The 17,925-nt window shown below is 42.6% G+C and overlaps 2 protein-coding genes across 2 annotated transcripts; one reads left to right on the plus strand and one right to left on the minus strand.

The window, feature by feature from the left end:
• The first annotated feature begins 2,231 nt into the window (after window positions 1–2,231).
• On the plus strand, window positions 2,232–7,947 carry ackr5 (atypical chemokine receptor 5). Its single transcript, XM_042491961.2, has 2 exons — window positions 2,232–2,424; window positions 4,370–7,947. Exon 2 carries the CDS (start codon window positions 4,373–4,375, stop codon window positions 5,456–5,458), a length of 1,086 nt encoding a protein of 361 aa, XP_042347895.1. The 5' UTR covers window positions 2,232–2,424; window positions 4,370–4,372; the 3' UTR covers window positions 5,459–7,947.
• A 3,650-nt stretch (window positions 7,948–11,597) lies between these two features.
• zbtb39 (zinc finger and BTB domain containing 39) lies at window positions 11,598–17,800 on the minus strand. Its single transcript, XM_042491478.2, has 4 exons — window positions 17,663–17,800; window positions 14,314–15,602; window positions 13,113–13,472; window positions 11,598–12,645 (listed from the first exon to the last, which is right to left on the minus strand). Exons 2-4 carry the CDS (start codon window positions 15,565–15,567, stop codon window positions 11,674–11,676), a joined length of 2,586 nt encoding a protein of 861 aa, XP_042347412.1. The 5' UTR covers window positions 15,568–15,602; window positions 17,663–17,800; the 3' UTR covers window positions 11,598–11,673.
• Window positions 17,801–17,925: the final 125 nt, after the last annotated feature.

Here is a 17,925-nt window from a genome sequence, read left to right on the forward strand (position 1 = left end):
AATTGGATTAAAAAATCTGAACCGATCGGGGGTCAGATTTGGCCTGTGGGCCTTCAGTTGGGTACCACTGCTGTAGATGTTTGTAGTTTTAATGTGGTCTCAGATTACGAGGTGGCTGGTTGGGGGTTGGGGGGTTTTGGGGGGCAGTGACTGCTGTTTGTTTCCCTCTCTCCAGAAGATGTGTTTTCGCTGACTGGTTCCTTCCTGTTTCATCAGAGGAGAGAGAATTTGCTGACTGGTTCCTACTTTTTTCACCACAAACTTAACGGATTCGGACAATAGGATTCGGGCAGGATGAGCAGCGAGACAGAAGGAGGGCGACGCTGAAGAGGTCAGCGAGCTGCAAACTGCTGACGATCTGGACCGCGGCGGTAGGAACACACCACTTCAGGGAGCAGATCCTATTAATCAGTGTGAATCACAGCCAACACAAACGTTCCTGCGTTCGCTCTCGGTGCGACGCTGACCTCAGTCGTGACCTTCACAAGGACACATCTGGGCACGCTGCCCGGGAGGGGCTCTGGTTTGCTCAATGGCATCATTTCATCAGAGGACATGACAAGGTCACGCTGGTTCCTTGTGCAACCGCAAGACGAACACATGAGGACACACTGTGGACCATGAAACTGCTCGTGTCTCAAGTAAACAAACCAGATCTGCTCAGTCATCATCTGAACGGGCTGAGCTGAAGCACAACCGCAGCTCACTTTTACAGACTGTTGAAGTAACGTGATAATGAGGATGTGTGTGCACGTCTAGGTTAAAAAGTCCCCTTCCTCAGTGATATTCCCCAAAATTTCCCACCTCTGTGCTCGTCACTCACCGAGCCCCCACAGCACGGGAGGAGGGGGCTTCCTGTCATTGTTCTCTGCTATGTGGGGCCTGTTTTTACTGTTTCTGCACCGTTCCTGTAAGCCGTATACACGCAGGATCATGCAAGGTGATGCACTGAAGACACGCTTGCTGTCATGGAGTTAATGTGAACTAAGACTGATGACAAAATTATCTCTTTGAACCCTGAACAAATTGGAATAATTTTTGTCAAAAATATTGGAAGAAGGCAATGAGCATCCAAGGAGGAAATGGCCCAAAATTAAGAACAAAATTAGTAAAAAATGAAAAAGAAATTTAGCAGGAAAAAAGGGAAAGTTAACTGAGAATTAGCAGAAAAGGGGAGTGAATATATGCAGGAAATTTACCTGAAAATTGGAGGGATATGTTTTTGTTTTTTGTTTTTTGTTTTTTTAAATTGAAATATGTATTGGAAAATTAGGGGAAAAATAAAGAGAAAAAGAAATTAAGCAGAAAAAAAGTTTTTTTTTTTCATTTTGATGTAAATGATCTAAAATTTTCATTGGACAAATAAAAGTCACGTTTTATGTTACACTAAACACTTGGCCAAAATAAAATGGTCCTTCAGTTTTGGTATTTAGAAAACTGGTCTTAAACCTAATTCCAAGTGGCAATAAAAAAAATCTTAAAAAGTCTTAAATGTACGTGGCCTTAAGCTGCAGGAATCCTGCCGTAGACGTATGACCACAATTATAACTGACCAAATGCTTAAACATTTTTAGTTTATACACGTTTTTATGATTGGATAATGTAAGAATAACTAATGAGCGTTATTCATTTTTATCTAAACGGAGCCACTGGAGAGGTGCTAAAGAGCCACATTACGCTGTGGAGACTCAGGTTGCCTGTCCCCGGTGTAGTAGAACTATAAAGGCTGACGTAAAAACGTAAATGGCCCTATCCAGACCTGTTTGTCCATTCTAGGCTACTGTAGAAACAATATGGCGGACACTGGAGGAGGACCCGCTGCGTGTATAAACAGCTCATCCTGAGGTAAGAAAAACACAAAAAATCTTATTTTCCGGTGATTGTACATCAAATAAAACATAAAACTTTTCTGCCAATTTATCCCCCTGAATTCTACACGCTGGACCTGTAAGTCTTATTCGTTTGTTTAAGTTTCTCCCGTGAGTAACCGAAATTTAGGGGACGCGTGTTTATTTTTCCAACTGATCTTAACTTCCCTTTAGCTGTGTGGGCGTCTGTGGGCCTCTTCACCACTCCCCACTACTGACTGAGGATGTCCTGTTAGATCTGTGTGTGTGCACGTGTGTGTGTGTGTGTGTGTGTGTGTGTGTGTGTGTGTGTGTGTGTGTGTGCGCGCACACGTGTGTGTGTGTGTGTGTGTGTGTGTGTGTGTGTGTGTGAGAGAGAGAGAATGTGAATGACAAATGAGGGAGGATAGACGCTCCTGGTTTCCTTGACTGCTCAGATAGCCGTCAACATCAGAGCTGGAAGGACTCATCTGGTGTCTGCAGACTCGACTTGGAAAACTCTCCAGAAGACAGCGAGGCCTCGAGAGGGACCTGCCCTCTTCATCTCCATCACCATCATCATCATCATCACAGCAAGGTACTGTAGAGTCCAGTTCTATATTTTTGGAGATATAACAACCTGTCGTCACCTTAAATGTGTACATAAAAGAGGAACTCTTCAGATTAAACACATCTGAATGTGTTCACAGGTGTCATCAACGCACTTGTAAAATAAGTTTTTTGTCACTTGAGTCAGCAACAGTTTGGTCCAAATATTTAAAGTTTGAAAATGTAAAAACAAACAAAAAAAGCCTTAGGTTTGCAGTTAGAAAGAAGTGAGTTAAAGATCTCTGTTATCTGCTGCTCATCTGACTGACGCCCTTACATGTTTGTAAATGGATTTTTTAGGGATTAGTTTTTGGGATTAAAACTAACAGGAAAAAAAGCATTTAAAATGCAGATTTTTGCCACCTAGAGTTAAAATAAGTTAAAGGACAAAAGTACACAACTCTACTCCTTGAGTGAAAGTATAAATACTGGTCAAATATTTCTCCAATACAAGTGAAAGTTGCTGAGTCACATTATTACTTGAGTTGAGTTAAAACACTTTCTTTAACCTTTTAACTTCCTCACCAAGATAAAAGTAATGGAACATTTTTGCATTTTTAATGTCTTGGCTATAATAACAAGAATCAGTGTTTTTTTGTTTATCATATATCTTTTTTTTTTTTTTAAATATAGGCCTCTACCAGTTGAGAAGGCTGTTCATGGTAATGGTAAAACAGAAAGAAAAAAGTCAAAATTATGTATATTTACTGTTATAATGTTTGAAATGTGTTAGTATACTAACATATATCATAGAATTGTTAGTATTACCAGCACTGATATTATTTCCATGCGTATTTACCATTACAGGACTTTGAAAATGTCTCAGAAATGGTGAAAAAATCATACTGATATATTTTTTTTTCACAAAATATATACTAATATTAACAACATTAACATATGGTATTAACAACCGTGAATATTGACCTTTTTTATTTAATAAAATTGTAATTTTCTTTGTCCCAGCATCACCACTTTAACCATAAAAGGCCAACTCAGCCGTTTTAGATGAAGATTTTTTTTCACTATATATTTAATGGATAACATTAAATGTATCATTTAACAACAGTAATTGATCAGAAGCTCAACTATATCTTAGTAAATAGAAAATTTTATTTAATTCACTGAGCTTCACTTTGGTAGAGTATGTTTAAAAAAAAAGACCCTTTTAAGATTTTAATATTTTTTATTACGTTACATAAATCATGTTAAAAGTTCCTCTGGAACTTTAACATGTTGAATAAATAATAAAATAAATACCCTGTGTCACCTCATGTCTGGTGTTTCATTAACTTCCTGTAGGAGGTGAACTGAAAAGGTCGACTGTTTAAAGACACAGTGACATCTAGTGGATTGTTTTAGCATAACATACCTTAAACCTGATGGTAGAAATGGCTCAATCAAGTCAAGCTGAATTCAACACATTTTTAATGAAGATATAGTGACTGAAAAAGTGCTCTACCCAACGGTTGAGCTGGCAATTAATTCAGTTAAAATTTCTTGCAATTTGCGAGACGTTTCTTCAAGTTACATGTTTTTGAGAGAAATCAAACCAATTTGCTCAGGGTTCAGAGGTTTTTAAAACATGTAAAAAGCATCTTGATGCGAGAAGAGTGAAGCCAGTCCAGGTTTTAAAGGGTTAAATCAGTAACTTTAAACATAAACAAATCCAATATTTTACCTGTAAGTGAGACATTTATGCCCTCTGAACTGCATGTTGTTGGTTGTGAAACGACTCTCCAATAATCTGTTGTGGTTTTAGTTTCCAGCTCTGAAATAATTTGAGTAACATTTCAGCCCTCCTCCTCCTCCTCCTCCTCCTCCTCCTCCTCCTGTTCTTCTGTTATGTAACGTCTAAAAACTTAATCAGATTAACCCCAAAATAAATCTGAACTCTGTCCAGATATGAGCCAGTTTCCGTCTGCTTCTCACTCCAGACCATGAGCGGCCACGAGCACAACCACTCGCTGGACCACTACAACAACACGCCATGGTGGATCTTCGAGTGCACCCTCTCGCTGGAACCCGCCGGAGACTACCGCCGCATCGCCCTCTTCCTGCTCTACCTCTTCATCTTCATGGTGGGCCTGCTGGAGAACGGCCTGGTCGTCTGGGTCAACTGGCGGCGCCGCCACTCGGCCAACGGCGTCCTCTTCTGCATCATCAACGTGAGCCTGTCGGACCTGATGGTGATCGTCATCCTGCCGTTCTTCATGATGGAGGTGACCGTGGACAAGGTGTGGCTGTGGGGCCGCTTTCTCTGCAAGGTCACCAACCTCATCTACGTGGTCAACTTCTACAGCAGCTCCTTCTTCTTGGCGTTCATGACTCTGGAGCGCTACCTGTCGCTGACCAGACCCACGTTCCCGGCTTTGTTCCCCGTGGTTGGCCGGCGCCGCTGGCTGCTCTGCGGAGGCCTGTGGGTGCTCTCCTTGATCTTGGCGCTGATGGAGAACGTCCACGTGGATCTTCTGGAGTGGGACGAGCCGGGGTGCTACATGCTACCGGAGCACAGCTACACCGAGTGGTTTGTCTCTGTGGCGTTCCTTTGCCTCATCTTCCAGTTCCTAGGTCCCGCCGCCGTCATCATCACCTGTAATGTGCTCATCGCCCGTGCCGTTAAAACAGCGCCGGATGTTCAAGGTCGGCGGGACGTGTGGCTGGTCCACGTGTACTCCCTGGTGTTTGTCGTGTGCTGGCTGCCGTACCACCTGGTCATGTTCCTGATGATCATCGACGACCTGGACCCGTTCCTCCTCAGCTGCAACACCGTCGAAGTCCTCTACTTCTCGTTCAGCGTGGTCCAGGGCCTCTCGCTGTTGCACTGCGTCGCCAACCCCATCCTCTACAACTTCCTCAGCAAGAGCTTTCGCAACAACCTGATCAACACCGTGATGAACTACATCCCCAGGGAGGAGCAGGCGGGAGCGGGGACCCAGCCCAACGCTCCCAACGGAGGAGGAGAACCCGGGAAGCAACGCAAGCTGAGTAGCGCCAGCACCAGCCAGTCTGATGTGGGATCATAAAAACGAGACGTGCAGGAACGAGACGTTTTCACAGACCTGAATGTTGTTGCTTCAGAATAACCAGAGGCACAGTTTTTCTGTCTCAGACTCATTGTTACGTAACAAACGGGCTCACAAAAACCTTCCTCTCATAATCCACTTGTTGTTTTTCTGTCATTTATCTGATCACAGTTTTAAACAGAGGAAGGCAGGAAATGTTTCTTTTTCCTTTCAAAGCTGCTCGACTCCCACAGGAACTAAAAATCTGTTGGCGCAGAAGAATAGTGCCACACCAGGAATGTGTGTAAACAAATCTGTCGTCCGTCCGTAGAGAGAAACCAGCATAACCATGTAAACATCCCTTAACTTTAACTGTTTGTTTTATGACAAATCTTACAGATGAGTCAGGGTGCACACGACTAAATGTCAGAGGGGCTGACTCGAGTCGCCATGTGATGACTTTAGACTCGACAAAATGAAAAACAAAAGACTTGCAACTGGACTTAAACACCAGTCGTCTGGTTTCCATTAACCCTCAAATTGCGCAAATTGAAATTGCGAATATAGAAAACGTCTAATGGAAAAAGAATTCCCATTTATGGCAAAAACGTTATTAGGCTCGCATATAGGTTATATTTTAGGTGATTTCAAAAAAGCCATATTCCGCAAAACTGCAGCAGAAGAAATGAGTCCTAAAATGCAAAAGTCCGTTAGCATTTTTGCACTTCCGGTTCCCTCGTCTCAACTGTTCTTTGGTTTTTTTTTCGGTAAAATGCCTTAAATAAAGTCTGTGGTTAACACAGGCTGAGATGTTACGTTTTGTTCTGCAACATAAAATACATCTGTGTAAACCCAAGTTTTGAACTTTTAAGGTTTTACGCATCTTAAAAAGGCGGCTGCTAACGAGTGGCTAAATGGGACTACAGTGTTTGTTTCACGGTAAACGTCATCACACCGAAAAAGAAACTCCTCAAACCCACCCGCCGCCTTTACAGCTTTACAGAAACAGTCGCACTCAAACTTGTAGATTTATCTTTTAATATTATTTTCCAATTGTGTTTTAACGTGTTTTTACAGTGAAGTTAAATGATTCGGGTGGTGATGTTTCGTGCGACGTTTGTTTTTAGTTTAACGATAGCTTTTTGCTTCTGCCGATTTCATTTCACTTCAAAACACACAGAGTGGTGTTCATCTATGAAGATTATCACGCTAAACAAAACATGTAAGTCTCATTAACTTGTGTTTGTCAGAGAGCTTATTTTGGGCGATAATCGAAAATTGCATTCAAAAATGAGGGAACGAGGGAACCAGTGCGATGCTAACTTCCTGGTTGGCCTACAAAAATACATCATCCCTTCACCACTCTATGGAAACACTTTTTAGTCTTTTTAAGGTCACATGATGCCGTGTCTGTGTGCTCGTCAGTAGGAACTGGCTCCCCGATGATGCAGCAGGAGCTACAGGAGCTGTTATTGCATCACTTTACTCCTCTAAAGTTGAGCGGATCATCTGGAAGTTATCGTGGACTATCAGCTCCCAAAAATCCCTCATACGTGATCCCACGTATAAGGGGCTCGCCTTTCCGCTATAGCTCGCATAACACACCAATGTCACCTTTGATTGTAAATAATGACGGTTACATCCGTCGCCATGGTTACTGCAATGTTATCGAGAGAAGTCGCGTGACGTCACTCAATGAATGCTAAAATAAGGTTTTCACTTAACACGCTGAAGAGACTTTCACGTTTTGTTCTTTAACATAAAATATAAAATATAAATAAGCTTTTCTGTCCTAAAAAAAGACATTTGCTAATAAGTGGCCAAATGAGACTAAAGAACATCGTCACGCCAAATCGCGACAAACAGACTTTACAGCCTCAAAGTGGTGACGATGTGAACTCGTGACGACGGCGTAGTTCATTTAAAGCCCAACGTTTGCTTTATATTTCTGCCGATGGCATTTAGGCTTAAAAAATCCTAAGTGTCATGTTTTTGTGAAGATTATCTTACTGAATAAAACATGTAACTATCACAAACTTTTATTTGCCACAGAATTTATTTTCTGCAATGATCCAAAATCCAATGGAAAAATCCCGTAGTCTTTTTTATGAGGAAACCAGGGGAACACGAACTTCCAAGTCTGCCTGCAGGAAAACGTCATCCTTGATTCACTCTATTTTAATCAAGATCTTATTTTTTAGATTAATGATGCCTTCTAAAACTTTTTTATAGATCTGCTGAAATGCCAATTTTAAAAAGCTTCATGATTTTTGTAAATTCAAAATCTGCATCATATTTGTCGAAGAGTGCATGAAGAGTTGATCAGGACTTAAAACTCAAAATTTAGGACTTTTGACATGACACTTATTTGTGACTTGCTTAACAATGACTCTTTCACACCTCTGCCACATGCTTGTTTATCTGTTTTCTGTCGTCTACGTGTGCTGTAACATGGATGCCTGTTTAAAATTCAATAAATCTCCATCAAGCACTGTTTTTAATCACTCTAAGCTGCAGAGCCTGAGTTTGCACTTTGTTATCATGCAGCCGAGCGATGAACGAGCTCGGGGGACACCAGGTTTGGAAGCTCAAAGTGTTTATTTAACGGAGACACTGCTGTTTTTGCACTTCGCTATCTCCCTTCTCGCAGTCTTTTTTAACATTTACTTCCATTTCTGTCTCCATCTGGAATGTGTCAACAGTTTCAATGATAAGGAGGCAGAGGGAGGAAAAAGGGGGTGTCGGTCCACAGATGGCACAATAGCAGGAAGTGACCGGGCTTTAAAAAAAGGGCAAAGGTCACGAGCGCCTGGAAGCAGGAGGTTCACAATACTGCGCCGTTTTCTGCAAGTTCATCACTGAAATTGTGATGATGGATGGATTTTGTGGATTGGTTCACTGAAAACAGATTAAAACATCATTTCCGGGTGGATAACAGTCTTCCTAGAGGCGTTTATTTGTTTCGTTTTTCAAAAACAATTATTTAAAAAAAATGGCAACATTCATAGATAGCTTTAGAAACAGATAATGGCATGTATAAAGGCATAAAAATAACAGCTACAACGTCGTCATAAATATGAGGTAAGCCACAAATATCACACAGAAATGTGATGGGCACTTAAATATTCCTACAGAACGACATGCTTCAAATGCTCTCAACAAGTGAATACAGCATGTAACTAAATGGCAGATTCATGAAGACGCGTCTTCAACATTAAAAACATCTTTTTGTCTCAGCGAGAAAAAAATGCATCTGTGGAGTAACGGACGAAACTCGAAAAGACATAAAAAAGTGTGAAAATAGTGACTGCAAATATAGGAAAATAATTTCTATGCTACAATGAGGTGCTACTTTAATCATAACAGTGTCATTATCAACCACTGACATAAAAAACCTATCGTCATATTTGAGTTTTAAAGATACAGATTTGTTCAGAGTAGATAACACGAGCAGAGCAGAGCAGAGCGCTGCATGACGTTTAACAGTCCGACAGCCTCCATCTCTCACTAACACACCACAGGACACACTGCCACCGAGCGGCGTCGTTTTAACCTCCAAACAGGTCGACTCAGCGAACGACATCTGACAGATCACACGTCCACAACCATCTAAAAGTCTACGTCTATTATAGAGCTCACAGTCCATAAACAGAAAAGAATATTTCACCCACAAAATGACCGTGTGTGTGTTACCTCAGACACCTTTCACATACGTTTAAACCTTTGAAAACAAAAAAAATTTTATTTTCTTTAAAAAAAAAAAAAAACATGGGGTGGAAGAAATGTCCCACGAATGTGCAAAAAAATCAGTAAAAGGTGAGAAAAAAGAAATTTTATTTTGATTTTTGACAAAAATATTTTTAAATTGATTTAAAAATATTTATAATATAATTTAAACTATTTCTTTCTTTTCTTTTCTTTTTACTTACTTCCAGGACAATTTTCTTTTAATTTTTAAGGGGGGCATTTCTTAGGTTGCCCATTGCCTTTTTCACACTTTTTGAAACAATCAAGCAAATTTGCTCAGGTTTATATATATATATATATATATATATATATTAAATTTTCTTTATGTGGTTCTGCATCTCTCTGACGGGTCAAAATGATGTAATTTTTTTAATCTAAAAATTACTGCATCATGCAGTTAAAAGAATTCTTTTACACGTGTTCAGTTAATATAGCCTACACCTGAACTCCTTAAATACCCAAATGCAACATCACTCAGAAAATTCAATATGCACACAGTGACGGTGCTTGTGGCTGCAGCTTGATTGGCTGTCCTGATTTGAGCACTATTTGATTTTTTCAAATTGTGATTTCCTCTCGTTGCACCACCAGCTTGGTCCGAATCGCAGGTATCCCAGCGTGCTTTGCGCAGTGAATCAGTTGCTTATAATAAACAATGACTGGGAGTGAATGTCTGGTCACGTATAGCTGGCAGCAACAGCACACTATGAAAATGCATCTATGTAGCAGATTAAAAAAAAACGTTTTGCGACGCGTCTGTATGTATTGAATGTGAATTTTGTGCATGCTTCCACAGTGAAGGGAAAATCCAAAAAAAGTTGTAAATTCTTTATGAAGTGAGGTAAAGTGTTTAACATCAGCAAAACTACATAAAAACATCCGTTTACAAACTCTTACACAACACTTGCAGTTTCCTCCATGTCTCATGAATCCAGCTCAGTATTTCCCAAACACATGTATTTCTGCAAAGACGTTACAATTTAAAACACAAAAGCGTCTGAATTTCACTCAAGCGAGTTTTAAGTCTTAATATTTTAGCAAAAATGCATGTGTCTGGGGAGCACTGTTGGAGCCATGAGGTAGATTTTTGTTAGTTTTATCTCATCTTCATGTAAAACACGGTGAATGTAAATGTGCATGTGCAGTTCTGAATCTGGACACAGGGTGGAGCACTCGTTTGTGCAGTGCGTCTGAGTGAGCTGCAGGTGATTGGACTCAGGTGTGTGAACAGGAAGCAAACACTTTTTGACCCCGTGGTGTGAGCGTGGAGATTCATGGAGGACTGACTGCTGAATGACACGATGATTTGGAAATGGACACCTCTGTGGTACGGTGAGTATGTGGAGATTATTTTGTGAATGATTGGATCGCCAAATCAAAAAAGAAAATGACATCACAGTGAATATTTTCAGCCCAAAACAAGTTTAACTGTTCGCCCCTCAGTGGCTTCTTTAGACATTTTGTTTCGTTAAAAGTCACAACTGAGCATCCGACTGGATGAAAGAGAAGTATTGTATTGTTTGTTTGTATTGCAGAAGTTGTGTGAGAGTTTGATAAAGTTTTGCTGTTCTTCGGTTCATGAGGAATGTTCTCCTTTTTTGGATTCTCCATTCGGCGCACAGGCATGTAAGAAAAAACTAAATTTAAGGAAACACGGTGAGTAATTGATACAGTGTTTCAGGTGAAGTTTTCCTTAAAGTCATTTATCAAGAAAAGTTGCAGCTTCTGATATGTGAAGATTTGCTGCTTTTCTCTGTTTCTTGTCGTCATGAAGTGAACATCTTTGGGTTTTGGACTCCTGGTGGAACAAAACAAGAAATTTGAAGATGTCACTTTTTTTTCTCACACGCCTCCACGGTGAAAGAAGAATCCAAAAAAAGGTGAGCATTATTCATTAATTTAGGTAACTGGTTTTTGCATTTAACAGCAAAACTGCATCAAAACATTTGTTTCCAGACTCTCAGAACTCGTGCAGTAAAATCCGAGTCTCATTGATCCAGGCGTATGCTCAGTGCTTCACAAACATATTTTTGCTAAAATGTTAAGATTTAAAACACATCAGTGGAGCAGTCTTGTGCACAGTGGAGTGGCGCGATACTCGTAAGTGTTTTATATTGAACTATAAACAAATGGTCATTTTGCGGGTGACGTATTCTTTTATTCTTTTAGGTCATTTATGAAGAAAAGACGCCAATAATCTCTTGTTGTAGCTTCTCAATTAGCTTTTTTTTTAAATCATTGTAAACTGAATATCTTTGGGTTTTGAACTTAAAGTGGAATAAAATTTAGATTTGGAACAATTGTGAAATCTATTTTCAAAATTTTACAGACGATTAAACGATTAACCGATTCATCAAAGTAATCAATATTAAAAATAACCGTTACTTTTCCAGCCCTAGTCTGTAATGAGAAGTTTGTGGTCCACGACAACCAGACACAGAGGAAGTGTCAGCCGGAGGGAAAAGGGGCGAGGAGAGGACGCCGACGCGTCAGGCGTCCACCGCGGGCAGCGGCTCTTTAGAGTGATCATTGTACATGAAGGTCTGCTCGATGTTGAAGTCCGGGGGCAGGTGGTCCTTGTGGAGCTCCATGTGCGACGACACCAGCTTCAGCGTGGAGAAGTAAAGTCCGCAGACGGTGCAGCGGTACATGAGGGCGCCGGCGTGCGTCTTCAGGTGGCAGATCATGGTGGAGCGGCCTCGGAAGAAGCGAAGGCAGACTTTGCACTGGTACGGTTTCTCCCCGGTGTGGATGCGCAGGTGGTAGGTGAACTCCCCGGAGTGGGCGAAGCGTTTACCGCAGTACCGACATCGGTACCACTTCCCACGGACGCCCGCCGCTCCGACTCCACCGTCCTGCCCTGAGATCCCGTTGGTGAGGACGCCGGAGGGCAGGCTGTGCATCGACCCTTGAAAAAACTTATCAGGTATGTTGAAGCTCATCCCGAGCCCCAAACCCAGGTTGCTCATTTTGACGAGGCTGCCGACCTCCCGTGGCGAGGAGGAAGACGGGCAATCCAGAGCCTGGTCAGCCTTACGTTTGCCCAACCAGCCTTGGCCCCCGACCCCTCCGGCGGCCCCCAGGGACTCGGTGGTGTGCAGGCTGAGGTGGTACTGAAAGGCGGAGGAGGAGCGGAAAGTCTGCGGGCACAGGAAGCAATGCAGCTCCTCCACTCCTGCAACAGCACCTCCTCCGACTCCGTCCGCCCCGGCTCTGAAAGCCCTCAGCGCCGAGCGCTCCCTCTCCTTCGCCGCCGCCTCCTCGGCGTGTACGGTCATGTGTCTGTCCAGCAGGGAGCGCTCTACGAAGCAGCGGGCGCAGTGCGGGCAGGTGAAGACGGGCAGAGAGAGGTGGGAGAGGGCGTGCCACAGCAGGGAGCACAGGGAGAGCTGGGGGAGGTGACACACGCCGCAGCTGAGGCTCTGAGGACACACGTGGCTCAGCAGGTGGTCTCTGACCGTCTGTGAAGGACGTAAGACACATAAAATACACGAGACGTCTCATGAGAGCAGCAGGTGCTTTGAGAGTCATTTACTTTGTCATTTGTTTTTGTGAAATCAGAAACACCTAAACACTGCACGCTTTATTTTATTTCTTTCATATATAGATATATATATAACATAAAAGAATGATGATAACAATTATTACTGGAAATTATTAAATTTAATTATTTACCTAAAATTTTCCCTTTGAATAATTTTTGTCATTTTCTGCTTCTACTTTGATAGCGACAAGGAGACAGAAAATACCTTCATTGTATGTACCATGTGAGCTATTAGGGCAACCCTGAAGTATTTTATAAATAAAGTTTATTTTCATTTTTATTATTACATTAAAATTTGCACAATTGACCTGAAATTGTTTTTTTAATTTAGCATTTTGTGTTTCTTTTGCAGACAGAGTCCGCACATGTAAACGGTCCACTGACCTGGAAGTCCTTGCTGAGGGTTTTGTTGCAGACGGCACACTGCAGCTCGGCGCTCGGCCCCTGGCTGCCGCTCGTCAGCGCCCCCTGTGGTATCGTGTAACTGGAGGCCGTGTGGTGGTGGTGCCGCAGCAGTTTGTTTTGGCTGCAGAACTGCGAGTGACACATGTCGCAGGTGAAGAGCTGCAGCCCGACGTGGGAGAGGGAGTGAGCGACCCCGGCGGCGCGGTCCGGGAACGAGGCTCCGCACACTCTGCAGAGCCCCAGCTCCGTCACGTGTGTCTCAGCGTGTCTTCTGATGGCAGCCGGGTCTGCTGGCAGAGGCGCCGCGCACGCTTTACATGTCAGCGTGTTCCCCGTCACCTGCAGGAGCGAGGTGAGTTATTTCTGTCGTGTGGACTCAACCTGAAATATTTTAGCGCAGAGTAGGGCAGCGTGTACCGGTTTAAAGGTGCATCGATATGAAAGGTGATGGTTATCATAACGGGTACTTTTAATTATTTGAGACACTGAAAAACAGATATACTGCCACATGGTTGCACTTACAGTTTACGTCCATGTCTGTGAAAACATAAATGCTTCTCACACAGAAAATCTCCACAATCAGCACAGTTTCAAGGAGGTCACCTTAACCTTTGACCTTCGACCAACAGATTCTAACCAGCTCATTCTTAAGTCCGAGTGGACGTTTGTGGCAAAATTGAGGAAACTTCCTCGAGGCTTTAAACACCAAATTTTAATCAACTCATCGTTGAGTCCAAGTAAATGTTTGTGCCAAATTTGAGGAAATTCCCTCAAGGTGTTTTTGAGATATTGCATCACAAGAATGAGACGAATGCAAGGTCAACGTGACCTTGACATCTGACCACCAAAATCTGATCAGATCACCCTCGAGTCTACTCGCACGTTTGTGCCAAATTTGACAAAAATCCATCAAGGTTTTCTTCTTACATTCACAAGAATGAGACAGACGAGGTCACAGGGGCCTTGGCCTTTGACCTTTGACCACCAACATCTAATCAGCTCATTGTTGAGTCCAACTGAACGTTTGGGTCAAATCTGAAATAATTCGGGACATTTTCGAGATATCGCTTTTACGAGAATGGGTCGGGCGGATGAATATCGTTGTACAGTCGGCCCAGCAACACGGAAACACGATGCCTCCGGCCACGGTTGCCGAAAACACGACAAAAACAAGCGTTACCTGACTGCTTGAGCTCCCTCCATCTCCGTTCTCCACGTACACGAGGTCGTCCTCGTCCTCCTCTTCGTCTCCCTCCTCCATGAAGTTCTCCTCGTCGCTCAGCTCGATGATCTCCCCCGCCAGCTGTCTCCACTGCTCCTCCTCCGTTCCCTCTATTGCTCCATTCTCTTTCAGCGCCTCCCTCTCCTCCTCATTCTCACCCGCTTCCACCTCTGCAAACATCAGCCTGCCGTCCCTCTGGACGTCCACCACGCCGCCTTCCACTGACTCCACCTGCAGGCTGCCCAGAGGCTCTCCTGAGGACGACGTCGGGTCACACGCCTCAGCTCCGAGCTGAGCCGAGGAGTCGGGGAAGGAGCAGGAGTCAGACGGTGCGACGTTGCTGCTCTGCGGCAGAGAGCTTCCGGCGCTCTCAGAAACCATTCGTCCATTTGAGTCTCTGTCCTCACAGCTTCCCTCAGTCTCCTCGTCCTCCAGCTCAGTCTTCAGCTGGAGCGCCGGCCCCGCAGGCAGCACGCCGTCACTCTGGCTGCTGGTCAGGAGACCGCGTCCGCCTGATAGCTGATGATCTGCCGCCATCTGCCCGTAGCCGATGTGAGACTGCATGTCCTCCGTCTTCAAGTCCAGAGACATAGACATAGTGTGAGCGTCACGGCTGCTCCTGGCTGTCCTGGGTTGGAAGAGAGGCGAGGGAGCGGCAGCAGGGGTCGGGGCAGCGGACGGACCAGCTGGCGAGGACATAGACGAGCAGGAGGCGGCGGAGGAACAAACAGACGAAGCAGAAGCCGCCGCCGTGGACGCCGCAGCAGCAGCAGCAGCAGCCGCCATGCTAGAGTCCAGCGTGACGTCTCCTGGACTTCCTGCTTTGCAATTTGCAGAAGTCTGCAGGTCGGGGAAGGTGGCGTGACAAGCCCTGACCAGTTCACTAACGCCCAGCCTCTCCGCCAGCTCGTACAGCACCCCGACATCGATGAGGTCAGTCAAGATCTCCCCCGTGTAGACGAACGTCAGCACCTTCTCGAAGTTGGCCGGGGAGATGAACTCCAAAGAGAAGGCGGCGGTGGACGAGGACGGCGCGCGGGCGAAGAGGTTACGGAAGTACGTCCCAGCGCAGGCCAAAACTGCACGGTGCGCTGCGAAGGTGCGGTTGCCCACTTGCAGGAACACATCGCAGTATCGTCGTGACTGGCGGCAGCTGTTGAGCTCAGCGAGGAGGCTGGCGGCGTGGCTGGGACCCTGCAGCCGGATCCTCATCTCTGCTGCTGCAGACCTCGAGCGCTACAGTCCAACTGAGGGAGCAGAGAGGAGAACGGGAAACACGTTCAGACACTTTTTATTGTTTTTAAAATCCCAACAGTTAAAAAAATCCAAGAGCTCAATGTGGAGTTTTCAAATTGCTTGTTTTGTCTGAAAAACTGTCAAAACTAGGTATTGACGGATTATCGGCCTGGCTGATTATCGGGCCGATATTTGGCATTTTGTCGATTATCTGTACCAGCATTTTATTTAAATGATCGCCGATAAAATCAATTAATTAAAAAGTGCGAAGAAAGTGTCGGCATGGGAGGAACTTTTATTTTGTATAACCTCAGCGTGCTATTTTTATTTATTAATTTTTTATTTAAATTTTCACTTGATTTTATGCAAAAAGTTTTGCTGGGAACTTTCTGTATATAATGCTGAACGTTTTGATTAAACATTTGCTAAAGGAATTTAAACAAAGTTTGGTTTTGGAGTTTGTTATATTCCAAATTCTCAGTTTTGACAGAAATATTTTTTTATTTTCATTGTAAATGCATTTCGGTTCCAAATATCAGTTATCGATCTCATTAACTACTAATCATCTGTATCGGTATCTGCACTGAAAAACCAATGTCCATCGACCCCTCATAAGGATTTAGGTCCTAGCAAGACTTCAAGACTGAGAAGGATCTTATCAATTCAGTTCTGATGTCTCTGCACAGGTGTCCTCAATGTCAAAGAGTTGCTTTAAACACATACTTGGGGGACACTTTTGCAAAAGGACAGGAGGACACCAGCGGAGACACCAGTGAAGAATGAGAGGAGTGGACATTCAGAGACACCGGCAGAGACAATGGTGGACAAAGAGAGCGGAGCGGACATTCGGAGACACCGGCGGAGAACAAGAGCGATGCGGACACCGGCGGAGAATGACAGCGGAGCGGACATTCGTAGAGACACAGGCAGAGACAGCAGCGGACAAAGAAAACAGAGCAGGGACATGGACAAGAAAAGCAAAATTTTGTAAGAAATCAAAGAAATAAAATAAGAGAAACCAGGAACTGAGAAAACACTACCATAAGTGAGGAAACACCAGAGGCAGAATAAAACCTATAGATAAAAAGATAAAAATAAATACATTACTATAATTATAATGCGTTAATAAATAAATAATAAATAAAATACTTTACATAGTAGATAAAAGATAAATGAATGGATGGAGCACAAATAATAATAGATACAAATATTAAAAACAATATAGTAAAACAATACAACAGACTAAAATATATAAATAAATAGTCAAAAAAAAAAAAAAGTTAAGTTTAGTTATAAGCCAAAGTTTGATTGAGTTTGATTTTAATTCAAACACACTAAAACACACATAATTCATAATAAAACCAAGAAGTGATAAGTTCTATAAGTATCAAACAATAAAATAAAATGAAAATAAAATTTTCAAAAACGATAAAATAAATAAAAAATAATAACATACATAATAACAATAAGAAATAGTATAAAATAATATGATAAAATAAAACATAAAACAATAAAATAAATAAATAAATAAAAGAAATAATGAAATACAAATAAATAATGATAAAATAAAGTAATAAAATAAAATTCAAAAAATAAAATATAAATAATAAAATACAAAATAAATAATAAGAAGAATAAAATAGAATAAATAATAAAATAAAGTAAAAGAGTTTGGGTCGGATTTAGACGGGGGACACACATATCGACGGAGAAACTTCGACACAACACCGGGTTAATATGTATTATATTATGAATTATGAAATACTTCATTAAGTGTTTAATTAGCAGTGCAGACACTGATGCAGAAATAAATAAATCTGTGTTTAATCTCACCTCCATCACACCATCACAAACACATACATGTCCCCATGAGCCGCTGTCATTTATTTCCACATGTTTTATCCTCTGAATTAACATCTTAAAAGCAGCATTTTGACGCGAAGCTAACGGAGCTTAGCCAGTTTTTATGACTTCTCTGTTCACTGAATCAGACACATTTTACAGATTTATCGGCACAAAAACACCCTCGTGTTTGTGTGTTCGCCTCGTTACTGTTGTTATGAAAACTTACCCATGAATGCGGTGTTTTGCGGTGATGATTGTCCTCTCTTTGTGTCCACAGGCTCCGCTGATCGTTAGTCTGTAAATCTTATGAATTATTACCATGGATGATCGGCCGGCGCGTGTTGATGATGTATGTCAACAAAAGCGCACCGCGAGCGCCCCCGCGGACGGACAGAGGTACTGCAGCCAACAGGCTCTTTTTTTTTCTTTCATTAATTCAACTTTATTAACCCTTTAACAGTCACACAAAGAAGTGTTTTTCAAAAAAAT

Source organism: Plectropomus leopardus, chromosome 9, assembly GCF_026936395.1.
Source record: "Plectropomus leopardus strain MGB_pleo_1.0 chromosome 9, ASM2693639v1, whole genome shotgun sequence".
Taxonomy (NCBI): domain Eukaryota; kingdom Metazoa; phylum Chordata; class Actinopteri; order Perciformes; family Serranidae; genus Plectropomus; species Plectropomus leopardus.

Excerpts from the sequence above, each read along its gene's own strand:
- ackr5 (XM_042491961.2), top strand. The coding sequence starts at position 4,373 with ATGAGCGGCCACGAGCACAACCACTCGCTGGACCACTACAACAACACG.
- zbtb39 (XM_042491478.2), bottom strand. The coding sequence starts at position 15,567 with ATGAGGATCCGGCTGCAGGGTCCCAGCCACGCCGCCAGCCTCCTCGCT. Across the intron at positions 13,473-14,313 it reads GAGGGAGCTCAAGCAGTCAG|GTGACGGGGAACACGCTGAC; the intron begins GTAACGCTTGTT and ends TCGCTCCTGCAG. Across the intron at positions 12,646-13,112 it reads CCCTCAGCAAGGACTTCCAG|ACGGTCAGAGACCACCTGCT; the intron begins GTCAGTGGACCG and ends CGTCCTTCACAG.